Source organism: Aphelocoma coerulescens, chromosome 2 (genome assembly GCF_041296385.1).
Source record: "Aphelocoma coerulescens isolate FSJ_1873_10779 chromosome 2, UR_Acoe_1.0, whole genome shotgun sequence".
Classification (NCBI taxonomy): domain Eukaryota; kingdom Metazoa; phylum Chordata; class Aves; order Passeriformes; family Corvidae; genus Aphelocoma; species Aphelocoma coerulescens.
The window spans coordinates 19,817,557-19,841,296 of record NC_091015.1 but is presented as its reverse complement, the minus strand read 5'-3'; the positions used below and the strand labels follow the sequence as shown (position 1 = coordinate 19,841,296).

At 35.6% G+C, this 23,740-nt stretch overlaps 1 protein-coding gene across 1 annotated transcript in view; it reads left to right on the top strand.

Moving 5' to 3' along the window:
* MALRD1 (MAM and LDL receptor class A domain containing 1) overlaps positions 1-23,740 on the top strand; it is a 242,766-nt gene that overhangs the window by 72,197 nt on the left and 146,829 nt on the right. The window contains exons 18-21 of the mRNA XM_069004716.1: positions 7,179-7,266; positions 9,988-10,164; positions 13,141-13,318; positions 23,293-23,449. Of these exons, the coding sequence (XP_068860817.1) occupies positions 7,179-7,266; positions 9,988-10,164; positions 13,141-13,318; positions 23,293-23,449 (600 nt within the window). The remainder of the gene's footprint in view (positions 1-7,178; positions 7,267-9,987; positions 10,165-13,140; positions 13,319-23,292; positions 23,450-23,740) is intronic.

Sequence of the window (23,740 nt, the reverse complement as noted above, 5' to 3'; positions counted from 1 at the left end):
AATTTCATGGGCTTAGTTGAAGTCTTTGGGAAAGATAGTGGCCTTTTTTCAGTGCTATCAGAATACTTAATACCATGAAAATATAACCAGCTCTAAAAACAGAAATAGTTTATTCTTTGTGCTATTGTTTTATTGATATGCTGTGGAAGACTTGTCATGATGTTGTCAAGTCACAATATGTGCACAAAGAGGACCAAGAGTAAGAATTTCTAATCTGTCTTTAATAATGCCTTTTCCAGTGGAAATTGTAATCTTAATTTCATATCTGTCATTTCCTTGCAATTTGTTTTTTCTTGAGAAGGGAGAGGACAAGGGGGATGGGGTGGGTTTTTTTACCTTTTTTCCCTATTTACATGCAGGCTGCTCAAAGGAAATCACAAAAAGTAAAAATAGGCTTTCTATTCACTACTGAACTTTCAAGTTCTGCCCACATCTTAAATATTTATTTAAATATGCATTTAAATATGCCCACTTTAAAACCCAAAGTCATGAAAGGTTTTCACCATCTTTCAGAACCCACAGCCCACTGAGAAACTGTATTGGGCCATTTGAATTTGAGGGGCATCATGCAAGATAGGAGTTTTGCTTTCCTGAAAATTAAGAGTAATGTTTCACATTTCCTATTGATATTATTTTATTACTTATCAGCAACTGCTGAACAGGAAAAGGAGACTTGGATAACTTTGCAAGGCAAAGAAAAATGTTAGTGACTTTTATCTCATGCCTTAACGAGATCTAGAAGCCATCTTTTAAAACGTAACAGGAAGATTACAGGAAAGCTGTATTTCATTGAAGATTTAATTAAATTTCCTTATGTACTTCTATGCTTGATATCAAGCAGGGAGTTTTTAAAATATTTTATAATCTTTCTGTTTATTGAGTATGCTTATAGCAGAATTATGAAACAATGTAAAAATTCTACTCTCACTGAAGTATATATCAAAACTCTCATTAATTGTAATGAAGACAATATTTCGTATCAGCTCACATGTTCCGGTGATATCCCTATGTTATTGTTTTCTTACTTTGGGAAGTTAAGGCCATAGGTATGGATGTAGGAGTAGGAATTCTGTATAGCTAAGTCAGGAAAAATCCTTTGGGTCAGGAAAGGTCCGTATCTTTAGGCAAAAGGTCAAATAGTGATCCCTTTGCTCACTAGCATTTGCTGCTGAACAGATAATTCACTGTTTGTTACCACAAATGTTTTCATAAGCATTGAAAATAAATCAATGAGCGTCTCCTCTTAGGATGCTCCTTATCTCAGCATGGATGAATTGCCTTATCAGTACACACTGCATAGGTCAGATACAAGTTTCTCCATTCAACCCAATTCAGGCTTCCCTACACAGGGTTGTGGAAATGCCTTTATGTAGCCCGTTATATCTTGACATGCTCTACTGTACAAAAGGGAGGGACAGAAGTACTCAGGTCATAACAAGTCATCATGATCAATGTGGAACACTTCTTTCAGGACCATAAGTCCCAGGTATTTGATATAGTAACTCAGCCAGACAGAATTGTGGTGGGTTTTCCGTTTGTTGTTTTTTTGGGGTTTTGTTTTTTTTTTTCTTACTTACCTATAAAATGTGAAGGAAACCATGGTTGGGAGAAAAGAAAGAAGACTTTGTATATCCTTGTAGATTAAGTCAAAACTAACCATGAACTTAAACTGGTTTAGATATAGCTTCCTAATTATAATTGCTATGTAGATGTTTCCCAAGTGGACAGGCTAATCATGTTGTTTTATATGTAGATCCAGAAATGTGTAGGCACTGACATATAGTACTTCTGCAATAGTTCTTCCACTGCTAATATTACAGAGTGACAACAGGGTCTTTTCTCTTGAATGAAGTTTTGTGGCCTTAATACAGCAAAGACTCCCAGAATATGTAGTTATTAATCCCACCAATATAAGTGAATAGTCTAAAACAGGATAGAAATGTGATTCATGCCTGCACTTTAGAGAAATGCTGTGTAAAACATCATAAATCAGCATGAGGGTTCACAAGCTTATAGTGAAGTGTGATAAAGTGCTTTACTGAACTAGAACTAGTGTTTTTCACTATCTTATAAAACCAATCACTGTAAAACATCAAATATTTGACACAAGATTTTTCATATTTGATGTGTGTAACCTTAAGGATGTTGGTAACAATTCATTTGGACACCTATGTGAAAGGACTTTATTTCAACTTTTGAAGTCTTGAGACATTAATTTCTAGAGCATTTTCAATGGTCATGAAAGAAAGGGGCTGATGAGCTTTGAAGAAGGGCAGTGTGATCTTGAGCCTTTCAATCGGTATAGTTAAAGTGATGTGGTGACCCAGTGTTGATAATCTTTCCAGAAGCTGATGCCTGGTCTCCACTTGTGCTTGCTTTTGGGGGCAGAAGGATTCCATGTGGCACTGAACAGCTCTAAAAATGGAACACACTGTGACAACCCATGCATGTTGGGGTCTCCCCCCCTGCCATTGAGCCCTGGAGAGGGGCCCTGAGGGGAGACACGGGGTTTCCCTGCCCCTGGTCAGCCTCGTTCCCCGTTGGTTGTTTTGTGTTCCCCTGCACGGGCAAGGACCCTCGGGTCCTGTGACTCGAGGAGTTCCTGAGCAGAGCCCCAGCCATGCGGCTGGAGAAATAAACATCTCTCTGAAACATCTACCAAGAATCCGTCCACATATATTTCCTTTCCACGGGACTCCTGGTTTGATATATGCTTGTTACACATGCACCCTTTTTTTTTTTTTCCCCAAAAGAAACAGCGTCACAGAAGGTACAGAGGAACAGTTCAGTGCCACGTAGACAGGATGCAACCACTGGACATCTAGATGAGAGATTGGGGGAGCAGTCTCAAGTCCACAGTGCCTACTCCTTTGATGGCAGCTGAGGAAGCAGAGAAACAGAGCCAAGAAGGAATAAAATACTATGTTTGGACTCATCAAAGCCATCAATATCTTATTTGACATGAATTGATAACTACTCAAAAATTCAAAATTAAATCTAAATTTATCAGATTTTTTTAAAATCAAAATATTTCTGAGAGAATTGTGTTCTCATGAAAAATAGTTTCCCTTTTAGTGTACTTCTTGAGAAATTGTAGGAATATGTTCATGCGTTCTTAAAAAAATCATTCTACAGTGAAGACTTATGACATGACTTGTGACAGGATCATTAGATGGAAATATTTTAATAAAAAGGAGCTCTGAAGCTTGGTTCTGTGGCTTGACCTTTGTCTGTAATTACAAAAGTTCCATCACCTCATAAGGAGTTTGTTGCTTTTTTGATGAAAAGTTATTTGTCTTGGGGTGACTTTATGATGTGTATCTCATATTGCTGCCCTATGCCCAGAAATTAATTCTTGTGCCTTTCTATGCCTCTAAACTGAGCCTGAGAGGGGGAAGGAAAATCTGAGCAAAACTTTTTCAAAGCAGTTTGCAGCTTGTTCAAGGTCACACAGAGATAGCAGGTTTTTTCCAGCTGTGGCAGGGAAGCGAGGAAGCACCTGGCTTGTGGCTCCCGGGTCAGTTTTTGGCCAATGGTTCAGCTGCTTTTTCTCCGGAGAGAGACTGAGAGTTCAACTTTTTTACTTCCCTGGAATTTTGGATTTTCTCCCTTTTCTACTGGACTGCTTCAATATCAGAACACATCAGGAGGACTTTCCACTGGGCACAGAGGGCCTGGCCTTGGGCCAAGCCCCAGCTCCGAGGAGACCAAAGGGAGGACTCTGACACTTTCCCAGGTTTTTTTCTCCACAGTGAAAGATTTTATTATTTAGCATTATTTTCCTTTTCCTGCGTGTTTGTTAAATAAATAGTTTTTATCTCTTTCACTTTCCTTTGAGGAAAATTTATTTTTCCCGAACCTGGTGGGGGAGGGGTGGTTGTGACCTGCCTTCTCTCAGAGGATATATTCTAAATTTGGCCAAACCCCAGCATTATATATATATATATATATATATATATATATTATATAATTTTCTTTATTTATCCCTAGCATTACAACATAGGGGTAGTTTACTTCAGAGATATGCAGTGAAATGTGTATTAATTTGCTTTCAGTAAGTTACAACAAAAGTTTTTTATGACAAAGTGTTTTGTCAGTTATTTGTCTGGTTGTTCTTTCCTGTTCAAACCAAATCACATGATTTCTTGCTAGAAATCATTGTAGAAACCTATCAAAATAGCATGCTCTAACTACCAATAAAATAAATAAATAACACTGTTGACACCTCCTGCGATACCTGATATTGTTTGTCTAAATTACGATACATTAGAACTAATATCACTATTTCCTGTGCATTCAGAAACCCTCAGAATTTTGAATATACCACAGGTTTTGAAATTAATTCCATTCAATCTTAAACTATGCTTGTATAGAAATTAAGGTTTTATTTTGGTAACCTTCAGTGGGCATTGGCTAGTGACAGAAATGAGCATTACTGTAAAAACTGAACATTTTTACAGAACAATATTACCCATTGTAATTTCTCTATTCACACTTGTCATAATGTTACTTCACTCTTCAAAAGCCTATTTTGTTCAAAATCTTACAGGATCATTCCTTTTATGTATAGAGAGTTTCATTCTAATCCAGTCTGCTTTCATTGAGCTGGGCTTTTTCCCCTCTTTTCTTTATGTTGAATACCTTTTGATACCTTTACAGATTTCACTGAGTCTGGATCTTAGACTTCTGAAAACGTGAAATTGGGAACTATTTATTCTTATTCAAATAATAAATGTGGTGTGAATTTCCAGGAAGTTGTTTAATAAAATAATATCTTATGAAGCTTGCAGAATTACAGCTGGCAAATTAATTTAAGTGGTCAAAGTTTAACCACAGCTGCAAAGAAATTATGCTCTGTATCAAGGCCCTAAACTCATAAATTGGTCTTATTTTCAGTTCTAAGTGTATACTTACACCACTATTACATTTTCTGTGTTGCTAATGAGTTCATGCTTTTTGTCAAAATATTGGACTCCCCACGTGCATAAATGAAGAAAAAACAATTTGGGTGGGGAGATTTTAATCAAAACGATCATAATCATCATCATAACAATATAGAGGTATTCTCAATTTAATTCCCCCTAGAGAACTTTGTCCTGTCACTTTTATATTTGGATATTTTTAATCCCTTTATAAAAGTATTCCTGCTAAAGGTGCAAGAGTGCAATTTTCTTAAGGGAAATGTTGGTGGAAGATGGTACAGAAGGATGTCCTCAGCCCCTGTGACTGTCAGGGCTGGGGATATGGGCACAGGCAGCTTTGGGGAGAAAAACTCCGTGAGCATCCAGCAGTGACATCCACCAGTGCACAAACCAATCCCATGGAAAATTAATGTAGTTGCGAGGGTATTTGGGTTTGTCTTAGTAATAATTGTATAAGTAAACAAACTCACTGCCTCTTTGTCTGAATTTGAGGTAATTAATAAGTAATTAATTGCAAGTGGATAGTCATTCATACTTTGAAAAGTGAAAATTATATTTTAACTGCTGTGTGTTTGCCAGTCAAAATTACACTGGAAGGAGATTTGTCATTTTGGAATAATACATTTCCTTGCATGGTATTTCCAAATAATAGATTGTTTGGGTTGTCCTGTTCCTGTTTCTAACCATTTTATTGCTGTTGGTATCAGTACTGTAGCACTGTCCCTATTTTAATCTAAAAAACCCAAAAGACTTGGGTAATATTAAAGAATAGTTGTGGGTATTCTGAGGGAAAAATAAGAATCCCATACTGATGTGAGAGCAATAAAAAGCAATGCTGTCATTTACTGTCGTCATTTGCATTAAATATATTTTGTGCTAAAATTACCCATCTGGAGCATATCCATAGTAGGGGACATATATCCATCTTCTTGTAGCATACTCATTTATTTTATCTAATGGATGTAATATATAAATGAAGTGTAATCATTTTTATTTACTCTGGTGATGTCAGCATCAGTAACAAATCTAAAATTCACATGCAACGTCAAAATAACAGAAACTAATTTGTCAGTGTTAACATATCCAGACTGGTGTTATTTTACTTTTAAAAGGTTAAGGCCATTTCTTGCATCTTTTAAGTATTTCTCCCTCCTGTTACAGGGTAATAAATTTCAAGTGTGATGTTTAAAAGCTCTGTGTACATATCATATGAAAAATGGCTCTTGTTCATCATAACCTTTCTTTACAAATAAAATTGCACATAAATAAATTACAACAAAAATATTAGAACTAAAAGTACTCTGAAGCACTATTGTCATATTTTGCCACTATTTATACTTCATTCCTATGTAGGAATTTTATACTGAAGTGAGGAAAAAACTGCAAGAATACATTAGAAATTTTATACAGCATTTCAGAAGCTGAATGTGTGTGTGTAGTATGTGAAATAAGTATTTAAAACAATGGGGAAGAACTAACAGTGTTTGAACTCCACTGGATGAGCAAAAACGTACATTTACCTTTTTTCAAAGTGTGTGCTCAAGAAGGCTTTATTATTTTTAAAAATAGGGATTTATTAATTAGTCAGACTAAGAATATTCTCACCAAATCTTTCACTAATCACCTGCTGGATATTTATCACTCAGTGTAATGGTTTGGTCAGACAGAAGACAGGAGGTTTATTTAGTCTTCCAGAAAGTATTCACAAACACTAACTTCTCCCATTCATTGGCAGTAGACAATAATGCAGCAAATATAGCATTGACAACTCTAATTAAATGGTAGAATATTTTTCTTTGAAAGGTTCCATAGATCATTTCTTACCTGCCTAATTGTTTTCATCATACAGGAGTTTGCATAAGAGTCTATAACTTACTCAAATGAATGATACTATATTTAATAATGATTAATGTTATTGCAATAAATACCAAAGGAGGTAATCATAACATGCCACTTATGATAATGTCTTGCCATCATTTTATATCACAGTGATGTTTTAGTGCATTTGCCCCATTGTAAAGCCAACCATTCTGTTATGGTTCACTGTGATTAATGTGACCACCAGTGAAAGCTGATAATAATTAGTCTCTTTCATAAGTTGTCATTAAATAGAATATATCCCCTAGAATAAATTTAATCTCATTTTAAGTGTGAAACACGGCAAATGACTCCTCTATCAATTCATAAGAAATATTTAGTGAGAAGTGGAAGTCTACTATACACTGAAAAATGCTTTTGTAATTTGTGTTTTCCTAGATTTTGGTGAAAGGTACCGTAGGAGATGGTTTCACTGGAGACATTGGACTTGATGATGTGTCTTTTCTGGGCTGTACTCTTTACAGTGGTAAGAGCTGAAGTGCACATCTCTGAGCTGTGAGCTGATTCATTGCTGTCATTTGAAAATATTGCTACTGGAAAAGTATGAACCAGGTTAAACTGTGACTTATGCCTGACAAGGAAATCCAAACTTGTTTCCCTGCTTCTCAGACCCTCGTATCCAGGCATCAGCACAAAATAGTTTCTGCTGTGCATGTAAGGTCCAAAAGAGACCCTTAGTGAGAAGTGTGCCGCTTCCATACTCTTTGAGATTTTTATTCCTAAAAGGTAAAATAAACTCATCTGTGTGTAAATGAACTGAACTTTTATTCATCCTATTCAGTTTGATACAGCTTTCCACCCCAATAATTCCTAATATACTTACTGTGCCAATTGCTCTCATGTGACAGCACAAAAGTAGTTCAGGTGATAGAGCAACCTGTCATCAAAAGTCATTGCTACTAAGGGTAGTACAGTGTCTACAGAATTGTAAAATATTGTATCCCAAAATACATGTACTTCAAGACACCAGACTCGAGACCCGGAGGTCATCACAGAAGGGATTTTAAGAGGGTTGCTATCAGCTGCAGCAGGCATTGCAGGGTTATATATGGTGTGACAGCTGCTGTAAAGTGTCATGACAGGGATGTAGAGCAGCAAACAGTTTAAAACAGTGTCTGAGTATTAGTATCCTAGTACTTCATATATACACCCTAGTGCAGATGAGTTTTGTTCTGCTACTCCAAAAATTTCTTGTAGATATAATTGGTTCTACTAGGAATATCAAATGTGTATGGTATTTCTTTTGCAGATAATTATCTAATGTTTTACCATACTTATACAGTGTAAAGCTGTTATTATAACATTTTGGATAAAAAGGCTTTTTGTAAATAGTTAATGTACTGTGCCTTATATTTAGGGGAAATAATCTTAAAAGACCTAACCAGAAAATACCTAAATATTTTTAAATTAGTTAGGAAGAAAACTTTCAAAATAAACAAGAAATTTGGAAATTACTGAGGATCAGAGTTTCAAAGTTAATAACTAAAGAAAGAAAAGCTCATTGTGTGGAAAGATAAAATAGTCGAGTATACTGGTGGACAGGAATCAGGTTTTGTGTTATGTTTATTTTGAAAATATTTTAAGTTTTGAGAGCAATTTTTGAGACAGTCCAGGGTCCTGCCTTTATTTTATCTCCTCCATGCCATAAAAGTATCCCAACAACCAAAAAACAGTCAGAGAGACTGTGGGAATAGCCTGCAAAACAGACAACAGCTGTGGCATATTCCACCATATTTAACACAAGTGGGATCAGGCTGAAAAAGCAGGGTTCCCCTGTCCCTGCACACTAGAATCAAGCACTGCCCAGTTGCTCTTGTTCCACTTTAAGTGACCAAATATTGACAGGGAGAGATGGTTTTGACAGCTTGGTGGTAAAGTCTCTCATAAGTAACATTGAAGATGTTGACTCTTTTGAATCTTGAATGTACTGCTTCAATACATCATTTGAATGCCCTAATCAAAGGCTATTCAGTGATGCTTGCTCTGGACAAAATGGTGTTTAATAAAGTATAGAAAATTATTTGTTTCAAAATAGAGGCAGTATCAGGTCCTCCTTTCTTTTCACGTGTGGCAAAGGCTATGGTACTTCAAAATTTCTTCTTCCATTTCAGCTTATCAGGAGCAGAGGCTTGAATGTGGCATTTATATTTAAAGATTTCTGACCAATAAGGTCCTTGCTATTGTTATGAGTTGTAGATAGATTTATCAATTAATAAAATTCTTACTTCAGAACATTCCTTCCCCTAAGTCTTTTGTTTGAGTTTTAGGACATTATGGGAGTATCATTCATTTGACTGGAATATAATTTATTTAATGTCATAAATTTTCTACCCTACAGAATAGAAATGGGTAATTTATTGTCAGTATTATTGCTCCAGCCTTCAAGGGTTAAAAAAAAGAAATTCCTTGCTATCCCAGACACATTTAATATAAAAAGTCTTCATGCATACTTTTTAACTAACTCAGGTGTATTGCTCAGGTGCATTGTGCACTACAGCTAAAAATTTAATAAATTATTAAATTTTAAAAAGGAGTTTTATGATGAAAATTCATTTTATGGACAATAATAGGAAAGGTTTTCAAGAAAAGAGAGTAAGTTTGAAGAAAGGTGCATTTTAAAGAATAGGAAGACGAAAAAAGACAATTTGAAAGAAGTGCTAATGAGTTTGAATGAAACATAAAGGAGGTGGTGGAACAAGGTGGTGACCTCAGAATAATTTCTCTAATGAGAAAATAATTTTTTTCATGGATAAATTTACAAGGTAAGAAGGTTACATAGTAATTTCCACAGTCACTTGTAGTAATCAACATGTTAAAAACCCCATTATCATCGGAATAATCTGTTAGCCTTGGTTCACAGGGAAAATCAGTTTCTGTGATTGCTTGGTGAGTCTTGGCATCAGTTTTTTGAAGTGATTCACTGGGTTAATCCAAATTTGAAAGACAGACAAGAGGTGTAAATAAATTCCTGCAAGTGTCAAAGATTCTATGGATGGTGTGACAAAACTAGTGCTTTCCACTGAGGACAGCTCCAATTCAGTTCCTGCTGAGCTCAACTCAACTGTCCAGGCATGTTTCCATAAAGCTATACCCTGGAAAAGGGTGGGAGTGGCAGGGGGAGAAACCATTATGAAGCTGGAGTGCCTTAGTCCAGGTGCTCAACGTTCTTTTGGCTCCTTTTTCAAAGGAAATTTGCCCACTATTTCTACAACTACATCAGCAACTTCAGTTCCTGCCACACTCCCCATGAACAACTGCACAGATGAGGAGTTTGTCTGCAGAGCCTCTGGCCACTGCATCCAGATGATCCAGAAGTGTGATTTTAGACCTGACTGCTCTGATAAGTCTGATGAGTCAGCTTGTGGTGAGTGGAATAGACGATGTTCTTTGCTACCTTACTAGTTTGTGGGTCTTAAACACATTGCTTCAGCAGTTCTATCTTATCTTTGCAATTTGATATTAGCACCTAGATGTTATTTTAATGTGATTTTCCCCAGAAAAATAATAGCATTTTGCTCTTAATATATGTGTTCTGTAATGCACTTTCTGCCTTCTGATTCAGACTCAATGTTTCAATTCAAGTAACTGCTGAAATATGGCAGGGGAAGGAATCCTCAGCTCCTTAATGATTGATAACTATACATGACAATTTTAAGTGAGCATAGCTTCTTAAAATGTTCACTAGTCTAGACTGGAAGAGAGAATAACTTTGGAGTTTCATGTTCGGGGTGGATGTCTGGGAGAACTGGATCCACTTCTTACCTACTTCAATGAGTATGGGTTTCATTTGCTTGTTTGGTTGTTGGGGATTTTTTTATACCAAATTGTTTCAGCAGCAGCAACTATTGTGAAATTCACCCTACTCCACACAGAAGTGAGTTCCAGCCTGTAAAGCTGTTAGTCTTATGGGAATGCTGTAAGTGGGACAATGGTCTGCATATGATGTCCATAAAGATCTAAGGCAATTGTCCGTTGCTTCTGAGTTGGAGCAGTTCACACTGTAGCATTTTAGAAGCTGTTAATGACTTCCTTTTGCCTCAAAGAACAGTACTTGAAAGAACTATTTACTGAAGACAATTAATGTGGGGGACAGACATCTACAGACAGTGACCTCATTGTCCTTTGCAAGCAAGACTATTGTCACTGAAAATGAAAACTCTGTGACACTTTACCGTGCCATAAATCGAGTCTCTCCTGATGGGAGAGAATTTGAAAGTCCTTGCAAGGAGTTTAAAAGATACAGTGAGACATCTTCTGAAGTTTCAATGCTTCTAGATAGTTGTTTATTAAGTCTTATCAGAGGAACTGAGCCACTAGCGTGACCCAGGTACAGCATAGAAGAAGGAAAAGTAGGAGTGAGAGCGAGAGAGACCCATTATCAAGATTTACACAGCCTTTTAAAGATATTTTAACCAATAGTTACTAAAAACTTACATTATTTTCACTTTCTTACCAATTATTCAGTAATACGACTAGGAACTGTGGAATTTTCTATCCAATCAATCCTAACTACTCTTACTGCATAATATGGAGTAGTAGAAGAAGGAGAAGAAGGTCTAGAGAACAACAACAATCCTCCATTTTGATATTTCTTACTCTTATCTATTTACTGTAAAGAGAAGCCTAAAACCTCTAAATTTTTCACCCTGTGACAATCTTACATAGTAGTCTATAACCTAATTCACACCACTGTATTTTCTAGTTGTTGTCTGACTGTTGGTAATTTTTTCCAAGGTTTAAAGCTATACCAGTGTTGTCCAGGGGGGTAAAAACCCTTAAAAACAGGCAGAGAAATATTCTCGGCACTCTGGGTTCCTACACTCTGAGTTCATTACACATAATGTAGGGAATTCAGTCACCTCTCTCAGGGCTGAGGACTCAGGGAGGAAAAGCATCCTTCACTCCCTATGTATTTCTTATGTGGGAATAACTGGAAGAAATGAATCTGATGTTTAAGTATCAGTGGGTAGTTTCCTATAGTGTGAAAAAACACCAGACTTTGAAATCTGGCTCTGAGAAATAAATGCAGAGCCCTCTGAATATTTCTCACCTCAGAAATTTACATTATCTTACAAAACATCTTTTCCTTCTAAGCAAGATAAATACTGTGGAGACTACACCTTTACATATTTGCTCTGTCTGAGGTCTCCCATCACTAAGATGGGAATTTATCACTTAAAAGACAATGCTGGACTAGGACTTAAAAACATCCTGACTGAAACAGAAATATGGTCACAGGAAGGTGTTATCTTTCTCAGAGGCCCTTTAAATATAATGTTTACAAAGCATGTTAAAAAGGGTAATATGCATTTAATGCAACTCATCATTCTCATGAAACATCACAAATCTTCATATGGGCAACTCATGAGATCACACTAGCTGCAGTTTGATTCTTTTGTGAGGATATACAAGCTGTAAATAAAAACTCACTCTCTCTTTGGCCTACCATTTTTAGACTTCAAGGAAGGAAGTATCAGGCACAGTCTACCAACAAACTATGATTTCTTGATGCAGCATTTTATATGGGTTTATGGGTTAAAATAAATTCTAATTTTCCTTGCACAAGTCTCAAAAAAGTCACTTAAGTGTAATAATCTGTTCCAAAGTTCTGGAGAGTGACTAGACTCAACTTGGATCATGTGCTGGAGAATACATATTCATAGCAGAAATGGAAAATAAATTGGTTTCTTTACCCTAAGGAGGATCAGTAGTGAGCTCACTTTTCTTGTCCAGTTGCTCAGGAAGCAAAAAGTCATTGAAAGGCAGTTGCATATTTATTTAGTAAGACAACAATTCAGTATTTGATACCAATACCAAAGAGATGCATTTTTATGTAACTTTCAAGTCTTGTGAGAACTGCTTTGGTTTGGGTTTTTTTTTTTTTAGAACTTTGGGCATGCACTTTGTACACAATTTATAATGATTTGCTAATGTCATCAGCCTACAGGACTGGAGACAGAACCATACAGCAGCTCACAGATTCTTGGCTGATGAATTTTACATAAATTTCCATGTATATCATATGGCAGATTATTAGAATGACCTGAAAGCTGGTCAGAACGCATATGAAGGTAGATACTGTGGTGTAAATAAATTGGTATATTCCTAAAATTAGAATCTGTCTAATAGAGGAGAACATATGTAATTCATGTTTTATCTATAAGGAAAAAACTATGCATGTTAGTAATGTGTAAGTATTCACAGATACTATGAATTGAATGCTTTTTATTTACATGTAATTTTTATAATAATAAATTTACATTTATTTTTGTATTGTAACCATGAGTTAAAAATTTTCAATTTTTATATAAACATGAGTAATCACTGTTAATCTCTAAAGTTATGGAAGTTTGTGACTTCGAAGATAAAGGCCTGTGTGGATGGCATCAACCAGCCTTGGAACAGATGTCAAGAAACTATTCCATACATATCACAAACACATTCAAGTGGCAACTTGGAAGAGGAGCAAATCTCTACCCTGAGCAAGAACAACACTGCCCATTAACCGATCATACTACGTGAGTACATTTTTTCAGGTGCTTGAGTCTCTTCTAGAATGTGTGATCTTAACCACATACAGATTGTCAAGGAGAAAAACTGCTCCATTTACAATATGGAAACAGTTTACTGATTTAATAATGACATAATTAACTGACAACCAGTGAAGTAGGTACGCAGGATCAATACTACAGATGAATCAAAATAAAAAAAAACATTAATAAGCAGGTAAAAATTACTAAACACCTTTCTATAAGTAATTCCCAAAAGATTCAGTACCTCCCCATTCAGAGAAGCACATGTGTACTCCTCCCACAGGATATGTGGAGTACAAGCATGTTCCCCCTTATGGGAAAGCAAGTTTGGAAGACGTGGCTGCTCCAGCTTTATGTGCACACACGCCATGAGGAATCACCCTCCTTGTAGCACGCCAATCTGCCAGCCCAGCAGTTGGCTGCAGGCTGTTGGCAGCATCCAGTGGGGGTGGTGCTCTGTCTGGTCTCTGCAGTGGTTGTGGCATCAGCAAGATGACCTCTGGCATGTCAAAAACAGATGTTGGCCACTGCTCTTTGCACTGTGTTATCAATCCCTGCTACTAAAAATTTTCATCCTAATTTTACACTTCTTTTCAAGCTGACTTCTCCTTTGAAATCTGGCTTTGTAATTAATTTGGTACTAATTTAGTTCACGGTGGTCATCCTCTTGATCATTTTTAGGTGAATACCTTCTCAAATAGTCTTTATTCACACAGCTAATTTATACTCATTTTTCTACCTACTAGCTATGGTTAGTTGTTGTAAGCTATTGCTACCAATTTTGTTATTCTTATTGTTAATTATTGTTGTTAGCTATTGCTCTTATCCCAGCAGTTTTACCCAAGGTGGGCAGTACAAGTTAACATAATAAGTATTGTGAATCCTGCAGTCATTTAATATTTGACTAATGCAGTTCAAAACTACTGTAGTTAGAGCTAAGTTCAGTTTAGTTGATATTTTATTTACCATTTATTTTTATTTACCATTTATTTTTATTTACCATTTTTCTGGTAAATTATATCACTTTATATTAAAATGTAAAATATTTCTATTCTCTCAGTGAAGATTTGTAAATTAACATTGCATTCTAGGTAGATTGCTTAAGATAGGTACTAACTCCCTCGAAGATACTCCTTTGATTTATCTCAAGGAACAAAACTTAAGTTTTCTGCATGCACCTTTGGCTTTAAATGTGTGAGGTTTTTCTATTTTTTTTATTAAGTAAGAAATGTGTTTTAAAAAGATGCATTAATCCAGTTAAAAGTAAGATTTATTGAAAAAAAAGCCCTACAGATAACTAGCAAATGTATTGAGTACAAACAATTTTCAATGTAATACAACTTCATTAATAAGAAAATTTCTGTGCAGTGTATTTATTCTGAACAGAAAAATACTTGCCTGGTTCTAGTGACACATATGTTTACTTCCTGTGACAATAGCCCACAGAGTGCAAAGATGGTCTTTAAATTAAGACCACTCCAACAAAGTCTTTGCTATATTGCTACTAGTTTCAAATTACATTATATTGCATTTAATCAGCCTGAATTCTATCACTATAAAAGAATGAGCTCAATATGTTAGTTTCACTGTGCACTTCATTAAAATTACTGCATTTTTACAAAAATCCCAAAACAACAATGCCAAATCCAGAAAAAATCATTCAACAATAGCAAAGAATTGCAATGCTACCTAGTTATTTCTCAGTCTCATGCGAAAAGGAAGTATATTCCATAAAAAAGAGCAACTGTTTACAATAAATTAACTGTCAAATCTTTCATTGACTGCTCTTTAATTGTTATATATTAGCCAATACCAGCCCTGTATGTGTACTTAGTAAATCCTCTCACAACCTTTCCACTATAGGTTTGAATTGGCACAGCGATACATGGAATTGTATTACTGGTTTTCAACATATTTTCAGGGTTTAATGCAACAAACAGTATATTGAAAAGGACTGATGAAAAGAGAAAGTAAATGATCCATAGAGATTGCAGTTTTCAGGCAACTCTCTAATGTATTTCTCTTGTGTTTCACATGAGATTCAGTTTGGTTCTATGTTTTCCCCCTTCCCCTTGTTTATTGGTCTATAGAGAAGTAGAGAAAATAGATCCTTCCAAATTACAACAGGAGATGCAGAGCAGCAGTTTTGTTGAATTAAAACCCTGCAACATTTAGTTTTATTTTCTCATCCATTTTCCCCAAACTTCCATGGAGTTAGATGAGGCAAGCTGTGTTACTGTAATCTTGTATGTTTGCAAATTAAAACAAAATATGCATGACTACATATAGAAATGTTTGGATTCATCCTGATTCAAGAGTAGTGCAGCTTACAAGGAGTTCTTTCAGCAAAAATACATGTGAATACTTGGACTCAAACCATCTGCTTCCCCAGAATAAGTACTTGGGCTAGCCACATGTAGGCTGGTGAATTGTGAGGTGGAGGTGTGAGTCTTTAAAGCTGTAATTACATTAATTAAGTGAAAGTAATTACTTTGGAAATAGTGAGAACAGCTTGTATGTGTATATATAAACCAAAGGCTGGAGGATTAGAAGCCATTTTGGGAGTTTGCCATGGGAGCCTGGCTTGAGCTAGACAGTCCCTGGCTTGAGCTAGAAGAAGTCACTTGTGTGTTTTACAAAGGACTAGTAGGCATTGGCATTGTGCACGGAAAAGACCAATATTCATGTATGAACGTAGAGCTCCCGTGACATGTTTCTATACTTAGCAAATGGAATTCTCTATTGCAGATTGGTTTAGAAAAGCTATAACAATAAAAGTAACAGTTTGTGTAGGCTTAAACAAGTGTACAGAGTTGACACCAGCAAATGGATAAGTCTGTCAGTTTATTTCCTTTTTAAAGAATCTGGATAGGGATGTAGCAAATTCTTTGACATTATTAATGATATTTGGGTACAACTGTTAATTGAAAACTTTGTAGTCACTTAATTGACATGATAATTCATGCACCAAATCTAATGAATCAAACCAAAAATGGATGCAGAGATAAAATTCTAAGCTGACATGATAATTATTGCTGTGTAAATAGCGCCCCTGATGAACATATTTTTAACACGTGTCTTGCTTTTGTGTCTGCTTTTCAGACAATCATTATCAGAATTAAGGACAGGAAAATCAAGCAAAATTAAAGTTTTTAAGTAATATACTTAAGCCCAGCAGTTTTTTCAACTATCAAGAAATGCTTTAAATTTGAGAGTCTAAGAACTTCAAAATAGGAGAAAAAATTATTAAGTATTGTATATATGGTTTTACTTGTTTGTTTGGGGTTTTTTGTGTTTTTTTGTTTGTTTTTTTGTTGGGTTTTTTTTCCTTGTTTGTCTAACTTAAATAATACCATTTACTTTTAAGAATAAGATAATGGCCAGAAATTATTTGCAGGATGATGTCATATTATTTCAGTGCAAGTAATCATAATTTAATCAGACCTAATTTTGTACAAAGAAAGAGAATGCACCCAAAGTCTTTTTTTGCCTCTTATGTTAGGATGCCAGAGCATGGGATTAATCTCATAATGAAAATAAATTAAACTGTGAAGACTTTAATCATTCTGTGTCAGTAAAACTTTGCCAACTCATTTTCTTTCTGGAATTCGTATTTATTATATAAAACAAGGCATCAAAGTTTCATGTGATACACTTGGAGTATGGTCACAGATAGAAATTTTCTTTTAGAATTTTGACTCTCAGGATCCAATAATAAATATACCATGCTTTTATCTAGTACAAGAATTCCTTCTCACACTTCTGGTGGTTTTCTTTTGAACAACTTTCTGATCTCACAAGTCTCAGTATGACTTGTGTTTTGGTGTGTTAAGCACCTTTGGTTCCATTCAGTTTGAATTAACTATTGAACTCAATCTTGTATTTGTGTGTCAAGGATAGAATTTTTTTCTCTGTAGCACTATGCAAGGAACTCTGTCTGTTGGCATTCAGCTGTAAACACAAGTAGGGGTTGGCTTCTGCAATAGGAAATAGCTCTATGACATCCTTTCAGAAAGCAGTCTTCCAAAAAATTTATATCTGCTTTATTATGGCATGACAGTCATATTATATTTTTTGTTTCTAAGTTTATTATGCCGTAATATTAAATGTTAATGAATGTGAGAGATTACTAGGAAAAAAAAAATGTTTCAAATCATAAGAGAACTTACTCTTCTTTGGAATTACCACATTGAAAGTAATTTACCACATATGGCTGTAAGTGAAAATCTGCATTCCTAACAACTGTTCACTCCCAATTCTCTTTTAATTTTTTTTAATCCATAATGAAATGCTTACATTTCATTCAAGGAAAGCTTTCCTTTCTTTTTTTCTTCTAGTTGTTAGATACAGATTTTAGTTACTCACTATTTAAGACCTATTAATATTTAAGTGGTTGGAAGTGTTCACCACAGAAAATCCTTCTCTCATGCATAGAATTAATTAAATTATTTGAGTTCTTATTGTCCTTTAGGAATATTGGAAATTACATATTTCATAACATTTTAATTTTGAATATAGATTATTTTTCTGAAACACCATCCTCACAGCTGCAACAATCTTTATTCAGGGAAGAAATTTTTTTAAGCCTATGAATATATGTCAAACTGCAAGAAGAGGTCTGTGAAGGTTTTGTTCACATATTGTGATCTATAGTAGGCCATCCTATATTATCTACAGAAGGATAAGTAGTCAAAGTATTTCTGGTGTAGACACTGAATATCTAACAAATACAGATAGGAAAGAAACAAGGCGTTTTTTTCTCATTCTCCATCCTTCTCTTTGTAAATCTTCTCATGCTTTGTAAAGATTTGTGCCCTACTACATTTCTTTCAGATTCACAGTCACTGTAAACCTTAAGTAAAGCCTTGGCACTGTCCACCACGAGTACCCTCTCCTTCCTATACACCTGTGGCATTCTGGCTGAACTAATGGGCATAATGGGCAGTGCATTGAGGAGCTGTTACCCACACCACAAAGGAAGTGATCAATTTCTTTTTGAATGAATTCTTGCATATTAAGGTGTCTTTCACTTCTGAATTTTTGTAGCATTTTTTGTTATTTCTCCAGGAAGATGCAATGTTGTGGGAAATGTTAGGGTTTGGTTCTTTTATTTTTTTTTACAGAAGGATTATTCTATTTTTATATATATATATTTCTATAACACTTTCTGTAACAGTTCTAAATTTTCTCTACTCAGAGCAGTTTCCCATGTTACAGGCAAATTTCAAGTAAAAGGCTGAATATCTACATGGCTTCCCCATTTTACACTTAATACTGAAGTTATGTTGGACCATATATGAACACATAAAGATTAAACTGTCCTCGTGTCTTTGCCTGTTTCCTTTGGAATATTGTAATAATGAATTTTGAATGCTATATATTTGTATTGCAACTTCTTTTGCTAGAAAATATAACAAGTTTTCTTTTTATACCCTCTTAAATTTTTACCAGAATTTTCATATCATCTGGTTTTGACACTATAAACAAGAATTAATAGGAGTCAACAGAAAATGAAGTTAGCGTGATGGAAAGTTCAAAGTATCACAGTTTACAACCACCTTGTGTCAAATATATAAGGCATTAAAATATCAATGCTATATTCTGATGACAGTACAGGAAAAAATGACAAAAATATAAATATTTTCTCATAAATATGTTTTTTAGGAATTAAAAGGTTAGAATTTAACTCCCTATTAGGTAAAATTTTTTCTCAGAAATCTTTTGATGAATTGTTTTTAGCTAGGAAATTGTAGCTAATCTAGAAAAAAAAAAACCTGCTAATGAATTAACTTTAGCAAAACTTCTGTCAGGTGGTTACTTATGCTTTGGGGGAAAGAAGCTAGAGAAGAGATTTATCTCTCCCAGACTCACTACCCTGATAAAGGGTGCCAAGGATGTGGAAAATGCAAACTGAAGCCACTGTCTTGACTGATTGAAACCATCAGCTTGAGCTTTGATGTCCCACACTTTCCTGATATGTCCAACATCCCACAATCCTTCCCCTTTGGTTGAGAGAGTGCTTCTGTTGAAGGTCACCTAGTGCCCTACTGGGTGTTCTTGACCACTATTTTGGTTTTTTCTCTATACAGAAACCCATCTGTTCTAATTGCAGGTCACTCACACCTTGCAGATCCCGGACAGATGGTGTTGGAGAGCTGAGGAACGCTTTCAATGCATAATAGGTGCAATAGGTGTGGGGCTCTGATTTGCTACATAGATACTGCACAGTGTTTATGGACACAGAGAATCAGGAAAAATGGAGCACGTGGAGGCTGCTGCTTTCTGAATTTTGAAATTTAGTAGGGTGTGCTGATCATTGGGATACTTGTAACTCTGACTAAAATTTCCCTCTCCAGTTTATGTTTTCTGGTTTTTTGTTTTTCTCATTATTGCTGAGATTTGGAAGGAAATCAGAACTTTTTAGTGAAAGGGAGTTGTTTCTTTTCTAATCAAGTTTAACTTTCAGTTCTAGGGAAAAAAAATGAGTAAAGGCTATTTTATAAGTCCATTTAAGTGTTTAATCAGACATTCTCAAACAATTTGTAGAAGATAGACAAATTAACACTTTAAAACTGAGACATGTCCAACAATTCATTAAATAAGAGCTTGAACTTGCTGTACAAGACAGCATCTGAATAAGTTTTGATCCACTTTCAGACATTGCAACAATAGACAATTAGTACTGTGAAATGTATAATTTACAGCATGAGATGTGACTTGATAACACTGCCAGATTTAAGATGGGCCTAATTTTTTGATAGATCTCCAACTTTTCTTAACCCACCTAATCTTTCCCTAATTAGTATATTCAGTTCACTGTGTTCTTTTGAATGCCTTGAAGGGGAAAATGCGTGAGGATTCTTCTATGACTGTCCATTCTTTGCCAAATACAGTTTAAAAGATATTTGAAATATTAAGGTATTAACAAAGATAAGTATGCAAATATAGGTCAGTTGTTCATGTTGAAAATTTTATATCCATTACAATGTTGTGAATTTCCCTTTGAAATTAATTAGCATTTTTGGACTGGCACAGGAGTGTCTTTGTATAGGGAATGCTTCTAGTACAGAGGTAATATTAATTATTTTCAAAGGGTAAATATCTAGATTTTAATGACACCTACTGTAGCTGCCAACTAAGAGGTTTTCCATGGGTTAGTTTTCTAAATTGACCTGAGCTCTGCAGCTACTGGCAGGGGAGCTTGCCTGTATTCTGCTGAATTTCAGCACTTACATAAGATCTATGCTACAAGCCAGATTTATTCATTATTATAAATGTTGAAAAATACCTTGTTTTTACAGTTCTTACCATTAATTTATTGAGGTCTCATTTAAAAAAAAAACACAAACAAAAAACAACTCAAAGGAGCCTTTTTATGGAATAGGAAATTAATTTAAGGAGGGATCAGTTGATTAACTCTCATGATGAAGAAAGTTATCTTCTCCAAAGATCACTTAAAAAACAAAGGTTGATGGTGAAGAGGTGAAGAACATCATCTGAGCAGAGTAACAGAAACTGAAAATTTGTGTTTATGGAAAGCTTCAGAATACCTTCTTACTAGTTTAAAATAAAAATGGGCCAGCTAAGAAAGAAATCCTTTACTTTCAAAGTCAGAGCTTGACAAACGGAACAGGTGATTGCATGTAAGTTAATTGGCTTTCTTCAAACTCTTTTCCTGTAGATCATGCACCTGTCTGGAAGTTCCATGCAGGCTTCTATACCAGGCAGCTTAAGAATTCAAGACAGAGAAATTACTTTGTTCTGTGAGCAAACATGATGCAGGTTAATTTTCACAAGAAGAAAGCTTTCCTTTTAAACATGAATAGGTCACAAGTACATTAGTCTTGTAGTCCTACAAAACTATAAAACTATAAAACTTTCCATGATAAGAGTGAAAGTGAACAAGGATGCTCTTCACATACTTACCCATCCCCTTCTGATCCCATTTCCCATTACTTGCCCGCATAACCTTAATATTCTTGTAATCACATACCACCACCATGTTTAATGGCTAGCACTGTGAAGTGTTTCATACAGGGGACTTTCATCTAGTTTAATAGTTTGAAATGTGATATTATAGCAAACACTGAAACAAGGTCAAAAATTTGCAATGACACCTGTCTTCTTAGGATGGGCTATGGGACAGTAGTATCTAGGCAGAGGTGTGATCTTTGACCTGCCTTCAGGTCAAAGACATGTCTGACAGAACATACCAATAAGAGATGGATGATTGAATTTCATCATGGTATTGATTGTACCCTGCCACTATTTCAAACTGATCTCACTGAGAGGCATGGCTGTAATACTGAATACTCTGGAAAGTATGAGGTCTGCAAACGCTATTTGCTTTTCAGAGCTTTTTATCATTCTTCTTCTTATAGTCCTTTTGAATGCTGTTGTAAATACAGTGCAGACACCCTTGGGCCATTGAAGGCATGAGTTCCCAGAAGCAAAGTAATTCTGAATTTTTCAATATTTTTGCAAACCTTAAGAGAACTGGATCCTCTTTTACCTCCAAGCCAGGCTCTGGTAGAATACTCAGCACCAAGGCAAAAAAGAAACTTAAAACTGCTGCCTTAAAATAACAGCTTTCTTCAGCGGAGAGAAATAAATGAATTGTCCAAATACACACTTCTTGAAAGGTCTGTAACCAAGAGTTTTCAAAGCTTTCAACTGTTAGTTATAGTACAGGCAGTTTATTTGGAGAATGTTTTAATACTTAGGCTAAAGGATGAAGTAAATGCATGCAGTAGTTATAAAGATGTCTGAGTTGCCAGGATTCAGTGATTAAAAAAAAGCATCAGCAGCAATTCTCTCATCTGTCTTTTAATGAAAAGAAAAATAATATTGTGGAGAAAATCCTGATTTCCACAAATCCTTACTCTTCCCCCTAGGATTCCACCCAGACAAACTTTGGTCCCTGCTATGTTTATGAGCAGTTTTCAGTGATCTCACATGTAACATATCTGACTATGCAAAATGAAGATTTGTCCCATTAAAATGTTGCCTTTTTAACTGTTTGTTTGGATGCATATTTTCTTTCCTGGTGCGACACCAGGGGAAGTAGAAGCAGTAGTACAGCTAACAAGCAGTGAACAAGTCCCTGATTTGTGAGGATTTTTGAAGGCCTGTTTCTGAATCTATACTATCAAATTCCTGACCCTTCCCATTAGGCAGGATTTTCAGATGCCATGACATCTTTGAGCATACTGTGTTTCTCTTGGTAGTGCTTGCTGGGTATGGTCATTGCCTTCTCACAGCTGTAGTGATACAACTTTACAGAGTGGTTGCTCAGAACCTGGCCAATCAGGAAAACCAGAAAGAAAGAAAAACCTAATATCAATGCCTATTTAAAAACATAGTCTCCACTGTCAGGTTTGTAAGCCCTTGTTGGAAAGAGTCTTTTGAGGAGTACTGAGCACGAAGCAACTCTGTTGGAGAGAAGAGAATCTTAGCTTTGGTAAACAGCTGCATTTTATTTTGGAAAGTAAGGGTTTTAGGGGTTAAATCTTAAGTACCCAAAACACTAAAATTGTACTTCTGGTCCCTCTGTACCCTCAGAGTCTGATGCTTGCTTCAAAGACAGCCTCGTCTTTCGCAGTAGCTCAGGGGACAAAATTTCACCCAACATCCTGGATTTTCTTAACTTTAGGCCAGGATCAAACCCTCTGATTTCCCTGAGGAAAGAGGGCAGTAGGGAAAGCCAGAGTCCCTCTACCCACATCTACATGATCCTGTGGGTTGACTTCAGATCTTTTTTTCCTTTTTTTGCCAATATCTGATATGGAAATACTAGCTGCCTTTGCAAGGGTTTGGGTTTTTTTTTATATTCTGGCTACACACTAAGTTGCATCCAGATACTCAGACAGCAGATGCTATCTAAGGAAATATTACAATCATAAATTAATTATGATGAAATGTTTTGTTTTAATAAATTATAACCCTTTTTCTCTGAGCAGGTGCACTGAAGAAGGCTGGTATCTCTTTGCAGACAGCTCAAATGGAGAATTTGGTCACACAGCTGACATTGCTACCCCAGTTATCTCCCTTACAGGGCCCAGATGCAAAATCATATTCTGGAATCACATGAATGGTTCAACAATAGGTTCTCTGGAGGTATGGAGGTGCTCTTTGTTCTGTTTTGTTTTTCTGCATGAAATTACTGTGAGAAAATTGATGCCTTTTCTTTTTTTTAGTTTCATTAAAGCCTAGGCTGGGAGTAAATGAAAATGAACAATTGCTAACGCTCTACTGCTCTCAACATGTTATGATCAGAAGAAAGCATGAGCTCAAGTAGACTGGAGAAATAATTTTCTATAACAACCAAAAATTGTGACTGTTACAGACATGCTATGGTTGGAATTTCCATACAAGAAAAAGCTTTGTGTCACACAGTACCATTTGACA